We start from the raw sequence: 13,827 nt of genomic DNA on the forward strand, positions 1-13,827 counted from the left end.
AACATATTTTAAAAATAATTTTTATGTCTAGTGTTTTATTCTTAATCATTCTAAATATTTGTATAATTATTTTTTAAAACAATTTTTAGAAAATAAGTAAAAATAACAAAAAACAATTAAAAGATGTTTTGTAAAAATATCTTATTTTTTATTCTAAAAAAAAAAAGTTGTTAAATAAACTCACTTTTTATTCTTATGAACAAAAAATAATTTTTGATTATTAAATGTGTTTTTTTTTTTTTTTTTTTTTGTTTTGAAGAATAAAAACTATTTTAAAAAACAAATTGCCAAATAGTCCATCTTCTTTTCATTTTCTCTTACTTCTTGTTTAGATTTATTTGGTGGATACATTTGGGAAATGGGTGGATGCATAGAAAGATTAGAAATAAAAAAGGTTGGGATTTTAAATTTAAAGATTAGTAAAATGATTTTGGTAAAAATAAGGAATTGCATGAAAGGATCAACTACTTTTACAAACAATAAATAGTGATTATAATTCTTTTTTATTTCATTATTGTAATTCTTTTCAAATCATTGAAATAATTGTCTTGTGCGTTGTCTTGTGCGTTCATCACCCTCTTTTGTCTGCAAAATGGTGGCGATTATGAAGATGATACGAAGGGCTTCTTCTTCTTCTTCTTCTTCTCCTGGTTCCGGTACAGGGATGCTTTCTATTCCTTCTCCATTCTTGTCTTCATTACATAATAGATTTCGTTCCAAATACCTTCATTTCAATACTCTGGATGATGCCCTCTCTTCATTTAATAGAATGCTTCATATGCATCCTCCTCCCTCCATCGTTGATTTCGCAAAAATTTTAACCTCCATCACTAAAGTGAAACGCTACTCCACTGTGCTTTCTCTTTCCAGGAAAATGGATTCTTTTGGAATTCCACACAATGTTTACACTCTCAACGTCCTCATTAACTCTTTCTGCCATCTGAATCGGGTGAATTTCGCTTTCTCCGTTTTAGCCAAAATCCTCAAACTTGGTTGTCAACCCGACACTGCATCCTTCACGACCTTGATTAAGGGCCTGTGTCTTGAGGGTCAAATTGGCGAAGCCCTCCACTTGTTTGATAAAATGATTGGGGAAGGTTTTCAACCCGATGTAGTTATATATGCAACATTGATAAATGGGTTATGCAAAACGGGGCACACTAGTGCCGCCATCAGGTTACTTCGGAGCATGGAGAAAGGAAATTGTCAGCCTGACGTAGTTGTCTATGGCACCCTCATTCATAGCCTTTGTAAGGATAGACAACTGACCCAAGCTTTCAACCTTTTCTCTGAGATGATCACTAAAGGCATTTCACCTAATATTGTTACTTGCAACTCATTAGTTTATGCTCTTTGTAATTTAGGTGAGTGGAAACATGTTAATACGCTGTTGAATGAAATGGTAGATAGCAAGATAATGCCAAATGCAATTAGTTTGACTACAGTGGTGGATGCACTCTGTAAAGAAGGAATGGTCGCCCAAGCACATGATGTCATTGACATGATGATTCAAAGTGGCATGGAGCCTGATGTAGTCACCTACACTGCATTGATGGATGGACATTGTTTGCGATCTGAAATGGATGAGGCAGTTGAAGTATTTGATATGATGGTTCATAAGGGCTGTGCACCTAATGTTTTCAGCTATAACACCTTGATTAATGGTTATTGTAAGATTGAAAGGATGGATAAGGCCATGTATCTCTTTGAAGAAATGTGTCGACAAAAATTGATTCCCAACACCGTGACTTACAACACTCTTATACATGGTTTATGCCATGTGGGAAGACTCCAGGATGCAATAGCACTTTTTCGTGAGATGGTAGCTTGTGGCCAAATTCCTGATCTTGTCACTTACCGCATTTTATTGGACTATCTATGCAAAAATCGTCATCTTGATAAAGCTATGGCTTTGCTGAAAGCTATTGAAGGTAGTAATTTGGATCCTGATATACAAATTTATACTATTGTCATTGATGGCATGTGTAGGGCTGGTGAACTTGAAGATGCAAGGAATCTCTTTTCCAATCTCTCCTCTAAAGGATTAAAGCCTAATGTTTGGACTTATAATGTTATGATCCATGGGCTTTGTAAAAGAGGTTTATTAGATGAGGCAACTAAGTTATTTATGGAAATGGATGAGAATAGTTGCTCAGCAGATGGTTGCACTTACAATACAATTACCCAAGGATTTTTAAGGAATAATGAGACATGGAGAGCTATTCAACTTCTTGAAGAAATGCTTGCAAGGGGATTTTCTTGTGATGTGTCCACCACCACATTGTTAGTGGGAATGTTATCTGATGATGGATTGGATCAATCTGTAAAACAAATTCTATGCAAGTATGTGCAGTAAAAGTTATGATTTTTATCAACTCCAAACATGGAATTCTTGGAGGGTCCCACTCTTCTTTGTAGTTAATGGCTTTTGATTTTATCAACAAGTTTTTGCAAGCAAACAAGTTTAATAGATCAAAAAATCATGTTGCTACAAGAGATTGATCTAGCAAGCAAGAGTTGACTTTCTGTTATTTTCATGTGTTTACTTGCCATTGGTGTCCTTCCAGGTGGATTTCATTTAGTGGACCTTAAACTGATTGTCTTTTAGAAATGGTATGAGCAATCATTCATTAGTTACTACCACTGGTGTCACTTAGAATAAGTTTGTTCTTAGGTTTGAGCTCAACTATAAAGAGGGGTCATTGTTAGCAATTGAAGGTGAAAGATTATACATTTCAGAGTGTCTGAAGAAATTGTAGAAGTTTCATCTCTTCTCTAATGGTGGGGCACACTCAAACTTGGCTAATGGTGAATATTCCAGAAATGGAGATGCAGTAAATGACTCAAAAGAGCTCAACTATAAAGAGGGGTCTCAAGAAGGTGGTGGAATGGAAGAGACTGATTTGCCTATGTAAAATGATATTTCTGTATCTAGAGGAAGCCCACAAGCTGGAGGACATGTTCCCTCATCTGAGAATCCAGGTGAAAGATACTCTGTGTTCTGTAAAGAAGATGATATAAATGCTCTTGGGAAAGTGATTTCTGATCTAAATGATTGGTTGGAAGAACTTGAGGAAGACATGATTTTCTTGAGCACACCATCAACTTACTCAGAAATGGAGATGAGAGACTTCAAACGATTCAGCGGACAGCTTCAATCTGCAAGAATTATGGAAAATTGGGCCATGAAGAAGAGATCAAACTGTTTCTTGAGGCTTTAGGCCACTAGCATTGTGATGGTAAATACTCTAATCAACATAGTGCTCTTTTCAACATGTTTGTGTAGTTTCTATTATAAATCTCTCTCAGACACTCTCTCTCTCTACATACATGTGCATATAGTTTAATTTCACAAACAAACCTGTAACTGATTTTTCATACACATTGTAGTGCCAATTACTAATTTGAAGTTGAAAGTTGATGAAACATTCTTTACTTCAACCATAAGCAACCCTTTTTCTTTGTCTTTCTTCGAGTTAGAGTGGGTCAGCATTTGTTTCTTTTTTTACTACACAGGAAGATTCTACTGCAGAGTACACTTTTGGTTTAAATGAACTCAAGTAGGACATTTTTGTCAACCTAGATGGATCCCTCATCCCATATACTAGACTACACAAAGGTTGCTCTTTGGGGAACTCGAGGCTACTCAGCATAATTATGTCTCAATCTAGATCTATGGTTAGCTTATTCACAGCCATGAGATTTGGTAATGCTATCAAGTCCATTATTGAAGGCATAACAGAAGGTAATCGTTCAAGATAGAACAGATTAAAGGTCAAAGGAAAATTTTCTACTTCACTAAGTGAGCTGGCTTCCAAGTTTTAGGGTTCATGGAGGACCATCCACTTGAAAAAGGAGGTTCTCATTCTTACTTCAGGGATGAAAGCTATTTCCATTGCATTGCTAGCTTTCCCAATAGTCTCTAGATAAAATAGAGGCAGTTACTCTTTAAGACTTCAGGGACAACTTTTAGATTGGTTAGGCTGGGGGTGCTTTCAGCTTGTTCATTTGATTTCTAGTTCTTTAAAAAACTTGCTTTTCCTTCCTCATGCCCCTCTTTCTTTCTTTCTTTCTTTCCTTTTTTTTTTTTTTTTTTTTTTTTTCTGTTAGAATATGGACTTCCAATCAAAACAAATCTTTAATTTGTGTGCATATGCTTGCATTTGTACCATACTCTATAGTGTGGTTTGAAAAAAAAATGCAAATAATTAATCTTATGAGATATGTCTAAGCAATAAATATTGAGATTGTTGAGCTGGCTGTGACCATTCATTCTATTTTTGGATGGAGTCTATTTTGATTATTTGCTATGACGAGTGATGGACTAATCACAAAAAGATGTTATAGAAACAAAGATTATGTAGTCAGTTCTAAAGAAAATTTTGAAATCATATTGTATTAAAATCATTCTATTTGTAATAATTTCTTAATGAGTTTGAGAACTCATTGTTTATTTTAAAATTTTTACTTTTCAAGCTTATTGAAGGTGTTTTGTTATTATTATTATTATTACTACTATTATTGAGTGGAGTTAAAGATGTAAATAAGCAGAAAAAGCAATTTTAGGGTCTAAACGTATATTCTCTGGATGGAGGGTCTGATATGCTATAAGGAGAGCGGAAGACTAAAAGGAATCCTTTACTACTTCGAAAGCTCCCCTTACTAATGATTCTTGAACCTTTTTCATTTCAACAATTTTCCTAATAAGTTGTTTGCATTATTTAGGACATTAGGGTAGAAATGTAGAAAAGATATGCATTGTTTCAACAAAAGTTTCATCTAAGTTTGCAATTGTTTTCTTTTCATCCCCATGCTTGTCAGCATTATAATTTTGTCACCACATGCGTTATATACTATAACCTCTTTGTCCATGGTTTGTGATGGTTATTGTTATTTATGTTATTTTTCATTGCAAAACTTTGATAAGGGCTTCGAGGGATACACTAAGAAGCATAGGAGAGTGTTGCATCAGGGATGTGGAAAAAAAGTGTAGGTGTTGATGGTAGAAGACCTTAGGGAGTAAGTGCATCCAATCTAGTAAATGTGTGTGCGTTTTTCTCATATATATTGGATTATTTAATGGTCGTGAGACCACCCATAATTTTTTACACCTAGTAGGTTGTTAGTGTTGGGAACTCCAGATTACTCCATTCCCATGTCTTGGCTCGTGTAAGGTGCATGCAAATCTATCTTAGGCTTTCTAAATCTATCACAATGGATGAACTAGTATTAAAAAACAATAAGAATACCATAGAAAACATAAATATAGAGAATAAAGTCACGTACCTTTGATTTGAATGTTCTCAAATCAATTCCAATCGATGTAGATAACTCCAAAGTCGCATTAAATCTCGTAAACACCATGATCTTCTGGACGATGACTCTTCCTTGTGTCTAAGCACTGAGATGGTGGAGATCTCAGGGGTAGAGGTTGGGGTTCTTTCTCTAGATTGAAGGGGAGAATAGCAAGACATGGAAATCTTAAACCCTAAAGGGGTATTTATAGGTTTTCTACTAGGCTAAAGTGACTTAAACCCACCATGGACTTGGGTCACTTAATTTAGCCCAAAAAGGTTGTTAATTGATTAATTAACCATACAATACCCTAATTAATCAATTAGCCAAGTCCAAAGACGCCACTCACTTATCCTTGTGCAATCTTACATAATTACTAAAATGCCCTTATGCACAAAAATGAACTAAAAACCCATCCAACCTTCATAAGCCATGCCAACAAAGAATATGAGTTTAGAGCAGGGACCACTAAGACCTATAGGAGCACTAGCTCCCCCAGAATCAAATTCTGAAATTGACTCTATATCCCACTACAAAGAGTCAATTGCATTCCAGCATCCTATGTATATTACAACGAGACACCAAGTGCTCATGTCTATGACTTACTATCCACTACATGTAGACTCTCCATGAACTGGTGTTCGTAATCTAACAAGGTAGTGTTATCACATATCAAGATGTTGGCAGATCGGAGGGTTGGTCGCGTCCATCAACTCCCCTTGTGTTCGTCGTGGGCGCTTGGGTGAATGCACTATAAGGCTAGGGTATGCGCCTTTCCTAACAGCAATTGCTTTTAGGAGAGTTGGTAGCGCCTGAGGTCCTACAAGTGGTATCAGAGCCAAGGTCACGGGTTCGAACCCTAGGGGTGTCGTTGGGGGGAGATTGTTGGCAGATCGGAGGGTTGGCCGTGTCCATCAACTCTCCTTGTGTTTGTCGTGGGCGCTTGAGTGAATGCACTATAAGGCTAGGGTATGCGTCTTTCCTAACATCAATTGCTTTTAGGAGAGTTGGTAGCGCCTGAGGTCCTACACAAAATTACTTCTCAAATCCTTGAGTTACAGATCTCACTTATTATGTAATCAACTGACATACTCTAACTCCAAGGAGCATATGTCAAATTCTACTAAAGGAATGATTGTGACCACAAATTTCATGAGTACATGTCCTTTGGGTTACCCAAATGGACACACTGTCTCAATCCTATGAGATATCATAGTGCCTTTATTGAGAATACATGTTGTCACCAGCCTTTCATGTCTGCATTTGTATTTTCATAGTAGATTTTTGTCATATGGTCTTAACAACAACAACAACAACAACAATAATAATATGGGGGCCCCTTATTAGACTAAGATTAGGATTGGGTTCAGTGAGGTTTTAAGAGAGTTATGGGGACTCTCATTATATCTTTGTATTTTGTCATAGAATTGCCAAAGGGAGAGATTGTTAAGGTATTTTATTTAGTTGACAATTTGGTTCCTTTCTTACAAATTGGATGTAACTTACTTCCTTGGGTCTTATTCATTTCAAGACAACTTCGAACTTCATTAAATTTGGATTCGGGTAATTCATAGTGGTTTAAGATAAGTACTTTTGGAATTCCTAATACAAGAAATTAGGGAAATAATACTTTTTATTTTCTAATTTGATTTCTACTATATTTTTAATTTCAAAAATTGTTTTTTGATAAGTTCTAAAATTACGTTTATCTATAAATTTGTGTTTGATTCTAAAAAGAATTTTTGAAATATTTTAAAATTATGATTATCTCTAAATTGGTATTTGATTCTAAAAAGAATATTTTAGAATTAGGAAACTCTTCGTAATTTTAAAGAGAGTTTTATAAATATAAATAAAGATATTTAATTTTAAAATGTGAGGTAGATTTTTATGAACCCATAGAGAGCATAGCCATTTATCAAAAGCTTGATCCTCCAACTCTTAAAATTTCAAGATTTCTTGAGAGTAACTTTCAGTTACAATAAATGTTAGAGATCCCATCACGAAACTTCAATAAGGGCCTTGAGGGATCCATTGAGGAGTATAGGAGAGTGTTGCATTATGGACATGGAAAAAGAGTATGGGTGTTGACGATATAAAACCTTAGGGAGTAGGTGCATTTAATCATGTAATACTATGTAACTTTTTTTTTTTTTTTTTCATATTAAGTGGATTATTTTGGTTTTTTCATGTTATATCTTGTATTTGTTTGAGTGATTAATTTTATTTATATTTACATGAGATTTTTGCTTCCATGTATGCATTCATATTTTCAAAGTAGATTTTTGTTTTATGGTCTTAATAATAATAATAATAATAATAATAATAATAATAATAATAATAATAATAATAATAATAAAATCACTTACAAAAACCCACGATTGTGGCTTCTCTCTCTCAATCATTTTTCATCTCTCCTTAGATTTTCCATTTTTTTCCTTGTTTGAAGTGAAAGCATTCAAAAACCTCAAATAAAGTCTCACTTCAATCTTATCGCTCGCTCTTTGTCTCTATCCATCTATCTTCAATGCCTGAGCTTATTGTTTTCTATTGGTTTCATTCGCAACTAAAGTTGCTAGAGATTTGGGTTCTTCAACTTTAGTAGGTTGATTTTTATTTTTATTTTTATTTATTTATTTATTTTAGGTATGAGTTGTTGAAATTATTTTCTTCTCGAATTTCTAGGTTTTGGTGGTATTCTGTGTTTTCTTTTGTTTTTTCCTTTGATATGTTGAGGGTTTTTTTTTTTAGCATTATTATCTATCAGATCTACTTTTAATTAAAGCCCATAAACAAAACAGGCCCTACCTGAGTCTTTGAGTTAAAGGAGTTTAAAACTCAGTTTGAGGAATTGTTGAGTAAGGGTTTTATTCGTCTAAGTACATCGCCATGGGGAGCCTCAGTGTTGTTTGTGAAGAAGAAGGATGACACCTTGAGGTTATACATTAACTATAGGAAGTTGAATTGAGTTACTGTGAAGAAAGTATCATCTTCCAAGGATAGATGACTTGTTTGATCAGTTGAAGGGTGCGAAGTATTTTAGTAAGATTGACTTGAGAACTAGGTATCATCAATTGAGGGTTAGAGAAGAAGATGTCTCTAAAACCACTTTTAGAAGAAGATATGGGCATTATGAATTCTTAGTCATGCCTTTTGGGTTAACTAATGCCCCCATTGCTTTCATGGATTTAATGAACATAATATTTTGTGCTTACTTGGATCAGTTTGTGATTGTCTTTGTGGATGACATCTTGATTTACTCCAGGAGTTTGGAGGAGCATAAGCAGCATTTGGTGACCACCCTTAGAACTTTAAGAAGACATCAGTTGTATGGGAAGTTGGACAAAAGTGAGTTTTGGCTTATTGAAGTGAATTTCTTAGGCCATGTGGTTTCTGAGGCGGGAATAGCAGTGGACCATTCCAAGGTGGAAGCTGTGCAGGAGTGGCAAAGGCTTACTAATGTATTTGAGGTTAGAAGTTTCTTAGGGTTAGTTGGATATTATAGGAGGTTTGTGGAAGACTTCTTTAGGATTGTAGCACCAATGACTCGATTGACTAGAAAATGAGTAAAGTTTGAATGGAATGAGGAGTGTGAGAATGCTCTCTAGGAGTTGAAGCAGAAATTGACCACTGCTCCAGTGTTAACTTCTCATATTAGTGGAGAGTTGTTTTCGGTTTATTGTGATGCTTCTACAGTGGAGCTAATGCAGCAAGGCAAGGTAGTAGCTTATGCCTCAAGACAATTAAAGCAGCATGAGCGGAATTATCCAGCATTAGAGCTTGCAGTAGTAATGTTTGCCCTTAAGACTTGGAGACACTATTTGTATGGAGAGAAGTTTGAGGTGTACTATGATCACACGAGCTTGAAATACATTTTCACTCAAAAGGATCTAAACTCTAGGCAGAAGAGATGAATGGAGACATTGGAAGATTATGATTTTGCTCTTCATTACCATCCTGGAAAGGCAAATGTTGTAGCAGATGCCTTGAATAGGAAGAGTTATGGCAAGTTGTCTAGCTTGGGGTTGAGAAAGTTTGAGATGCATGCAGATATTGAGGATTTTAAGCTATGTCTTGGTTGGGAAGGACAGGGTCCATGCTTGTACAGTATATCGGCTAGACCAATGTTTATCCAAAGAATAGTGGAGGCCCAAGTTCATGATGAGTTTTTAGAAAAAGTTAAAGCCCAGTTGGTAGAAGGTGAAGTAGATGAAAATTGGTCTATGCATGTATATGGGAGTGTGAGATTTAGAGGAAGGTTGTGTATGCTAAAAGATGTGGAGTTGAGGAATGAACTTCTAGCAGATGCTCATAGGGCAAAGTATACCATCCACCCTAAGAATACCAAGATGTATCAAGACTTAAAGAGACAGTTCTAGTGGAATGGGATGAAGAGAGATATTGCTCAATATGTAGCCAACTGTCAAACTTGCCAACAAGTGAAAGCTGAACACCAAAGGCCTGTAGGGTTGTTGCAAGCTTTACCTCTACCTGAGTGGAAGTGGGATCATATCACTATGGACTTTGTGATAGGGTTGACAAGAACTAGAAGCAAGAAAAATGGAGTTTGGGTGATAGTGGACCGTCTTACTAAGTCAACTCATTTTCTAGTCATGAAGACTACTGATTCCATGAACTCTTTGGCTAAGTTGTATATACAGGAGATTATGAGATTACATGGGATACCTTTGTCTATGGTGTCTGGCAGGGACCCTGAGTTACTTCTTAGTTTTGGCAGAGTTTACAAAGGGCTTTGGGCACCCAATTAAATTTTAGCACCGTTTTTCACCCTCAGACAGATGGTCAATCAGAAAGAGTGATCCAAATCTTATAAGATATTTTAAGGGCTTGTATTTTGGACTTTGGAGGAAATTGGGTTACCTTTGGCAGAGTTTGCTTATAACAACAATTTCCAATCTAGTATTGCCATGACACCTTATGAATCACTCTATGGAAGACCTTGTAGATCACCCTTATGTTGGATAGAGATGGGTGAGAGTTATTTGTTGGGACCTGAGATTGTCCAAGAGACTACAGAAAAGATACAACTCATCAAGGAAAAGCTTAAGACTATCCAAGATAAACAGAAAAGTTATGTAGACCAAATGAGAAGACCCTTGGAGTTTGAGGAAGGGGATTGGGTGTTTGTAAAAGTGTATCCTCGAAGAGGCATATTTCGATTTGGGAAAAATGGGAAGTTAGCCCTAGGTTTGTAGGAACCATTTCATATTGATAAGAGAGTTGACCCAGTGGCATACAAGTTAATCTTGCCTCAACAGTTGTCCCTCGTGCATGATGTCTTCCATGTGTCGATGCTAAGGAAGTATACTCCAAATCTAACTTGGGTATTGGACTTGCAAGATGTTCAGATTAGTGAAGATACTTCTTATGTGGAGGAACCTTTACAGATTTTGGAAGTTGAAGAGCATAGGTTTAGGAACAAGGTGATCCCTGTAATCAAAGTGTGGTGGCAACACCATGGGATAGAAGAAACCACTTGGGAACCTAATGAAGAAATGAGACGACACTATCTGCAACTCTTCTATAATTTTTGAGGTAAGCTTGTTTAAATTTAGGGACGAAATTTCTTTTAAGGGGGTAAGATGTAATGACCGGGTATTTTAGGTCACGTTAAAATTTTTAGTTTGAAAAGTCTTCTTTTGAGTGGTGGTTGAAAAGTAAAAAAGAAAAATAATTGGAGAACACGTGTTAATTTTGGATTGGTGAAATTTGAATTATTTTGTTGGTCAATTAGACGAGTTGAAAATTTTGTGTCATGTCAGCCTTATGATAGAAAATTTTTTATGATTATAGAAATTGAAAATTTTCGGAAACGAAAAACGAAAACAAAAAATGAAAAATGAATTAATTAAAATTAATATGAACTAATTAAATAAAAATTAAATTAAATTGCTTAATAATAAATTTGAGAAAAATTACATTTTTGGGTTGGTATTTAATAAATCATTTTGTGTGTTGTTAAAAAAAATGAAGTGAATTAAAAATGAAATGAAAAATAAGCAAAACAAAATAAATAAAAGAAAAGAATTCAAAAGGTTGTTTGGTTGGCCTTGTGATGGTTGGTGGTTAAAAAATAAAATAAAATGAATTGGGTTTTTTAAAAAGAAAAAGGAAAAGACATTAGAAAGTGGCAGAAGAGAGAGAGTTCTCCATGACTGTGGAGAAAGTCTTTCTGCCGAATCTTTGGCCGATCATTTGGACGATCAAACGTCGTCAGTTTCGCCTGAAAATTTGAGGAGGTGTTCTATTCGACGATATGAACAATTCTACGATGACCGATCTTGATTTTAACGGTTTGATTCGTAGATCTGTGGTAAGGGAACCTAACCCTAAAACTTTAATTAAATGCGTTTTTCCTTGGAAAAAAAATTGTAGATCTTGTCATTTTGAGTTAAATAGGTAATCTTTGTGTTGTAGGAATTTTATTGGATGATTGGGAATTTTTTTGGAATTTTTGTGATTTCGGGAAATTTTGATTGGTTAATAAATGGTTGTTTTCGGGTTGTTAAAATTTTTGGAATCGTTGGAAAATTATAAAATTGTGGTATATGTTATAATTTATTGATATGTGAATTTTTGAGAAATTGTTAGAATATTTTTTGTGATTTTATTGTGGAAAAATAATCATGTTTGATTATTGGAAATTATTGGAATGGTTGGAAAATTATAAAATTGTGGTATAAGTTATAATTTATTGATATGTGAATTTTTGAGAAATTGTTGGAATATTTTTTATGATTTTATTGTGGGAAAATAATTATATTGGATTATTGGGATTGTTGGAATTGTTGGAATTATTGGAATTGTTGGGAAATTTTGGAATTGTGGCATGATTGTAATTCCGATGATATTGGTGATACACATGAATGAGAGTAATTAATCTCATGGCATGCATTTGCATCATGGTTATGTGAAGAAAGGATAAAAAATGTGAAAAGTGCATGAAATGGCAAAAGAAAGAGAAAAATGAATAGTGATGAAAAGTAAAGGTCCGTGTGAGGCGAATTAAGACAGGAGAGAGATCCTTAGGGTGAAAGACCCAAAAGTTTACCCCGAGAAGACTCCGAATGGGGAGTGTATTTGGGTGAAGACGCGTATCCTTTGGTGAAAACCCGAGAATGACAATGCATTCTATGATTGTGTGTCACACGTTCATATGCATTTCATTTAATTGTTGAATATTGTGGAATTGTGTATAATTATAGAGTTTAAATTATGTGGCTTGATTAATGTTGTTGAAATGCGTTTTTTTTTTTTTTTTATGTTTTTTTGAAACTTAGTAATCTCCGTTAACCCTTTGGGTGTTAGGCACCCTACTGAGCAATGTGGAATGCTTACTCCTTTCTTTTTACATATTTTTAGATGCAGATATCATTCCTAAGGATCCATAGGTGGGGTAGGGAGGACTTCAGGATGCCCCTGGAGTAGCCTAGTGGAGCGTGCTGTATTTATTGTGTTTGTGGTTTTGGGACTTGTTTTAGTAAACTGTGAACTATGGATTTGTTATGAGACCCTATTTTGATTAAATTGTTTAACCGTGAACTTTTATTTTTGGATTGTAATGATAACTATTATATCTTGTTGCTTTTGAGTATTAATTAGTATGTTGTTAGTTGGTGGGAACTCTAGTGTGGTTTAAACGTGAAGAAAAAAAAATCAGAGTGTTTTGGTTGACTGCCAACGTGGAGTAGGAGAAACCCTTAGAATCAAACCGTTGACCTAGGGTCATGGGCTAAATTTTGGGTTGCCCGGAATTTGGGTCGTGACATGTTGTTACAACCTATTTATATGGATCTATAAATACTGACATATATATGAAAATCCCTAAAGGATTCAAATTGCCTTAAGCAACTAATCCAAAACCTTGAAACATGTATCCAATCAAACTACAAATATCTTTATACAAATTAAAGCAATATGGATGCATGTGGTATAATCGTTTAAGTGAGTATTTGTTAAAAGAAGGATATGTGAATAATTTAATTTTCTCATGTGTTTTTATCAAAAAATCGGAAACTAGGCTTACAATAATTGCAGTATATGTGGACAATTTGAACCTTTATGTGGGACTTTTGAAGAGTTCACAAAGATCTGGGGAAAACAAGATATTGTCTCAACTTGTTGATCGAGCATTGTTCAAATGACATATTAATCCATCAATCAACATATATAGAGAAAGTATTATAACGATTTTATATGGATTCATTGAACAAATGACATGGGCTTATATTATTCAAAAGAATCAAAATCACAATTGATTGAGTATATAGATGCAGGATATCTTTCAAATGCTCATAAAGCTCAATCTCAAACAGGATATGTCTTTACTTATCATGGTATGACAATATCTTGGAGATTGGTCAAGCAAACAATGGTAGTCATCTCTTCAAATCATTTAGAAATTCTTATAATTCATGAAGTAAGTTGTGAATGTGTATGGCTAAGATCAATGATTCAACATATTCAAGAAACATATAGATTACCTTCCATCAAAGGTAATGCAACCAAGTT

The 13,827-nt window shown here is 34.7% G+C and overlaps 2 protein-coding genes across 2 annotated transcripts; both read left to right on the plus strand.

Moving 5' to 3' along the window:
• Positions 1-649: 649 nt before the first annotated feature.
• On the plus strand, positions 650-12,779 carry LOC117930037 (putative pentatricopeptide repeat-containing protein At1g12700, mitochondrial). Its single transcript, XM_034850486.1, has 2 exons — positions 650-3,239; positions 12,679-12,779. The coding sequence occupies exon 1, from the start codon at positions 665-667 to the stop codon at positions 2,354-2,356; it is 1,692 nt and encodes a 563-aa protein (XP_034706377.1). The 5' UTR covers positions 650-664; the 3' UTR covers positions 2,357-3,239; positions 12,679-12,779.
• Positions 9,210-9,674, plus strand: LOC117930533. The gene has a single exon (XM_034851178.1). It carries the CDS (start codon positions 9,210-9,212, stop codon positions 9,672-9,674), a length of 465 nt encoding a protein of 154 aa, XP_034707069.1.
• Positions 12,780-13,827: the final 1,048 nt, after the last annotated feature.

Source organism: Vitis riparia, chromosome 14 (genome assembly GCF_004353265.1).
Source record: "Vitis riparia cultivar Riparia Gloire de Montpellier isolate 1030 chromosome 14, EGFV_Vit.rip_1.0, whole genome shotgun sequence".
Classification (NCBI taxonomy): Eukaryota; Viridiplantae; Streptophyta; class Magnoliopsida; order Vitales; family Vitaceae; genus Vitis; species Vitis riparia.

Bases quoted from the DNA above. Each gene is read 5' to 3' on its own strand.
- LOC117930037 (XM_034850486.1), top strand. From the start codon at position 665: ATGCTTTCTATTCCTTCTCCATTCTTGTCTTCATTACATAATAGATTT.
- LOC117930533 (XM_034851178.1), top strand. From the start codon at position 9,210: ATGGAGACATTGGAAGATTATGATTTTGCTCTTCATTACCATCCTGGA.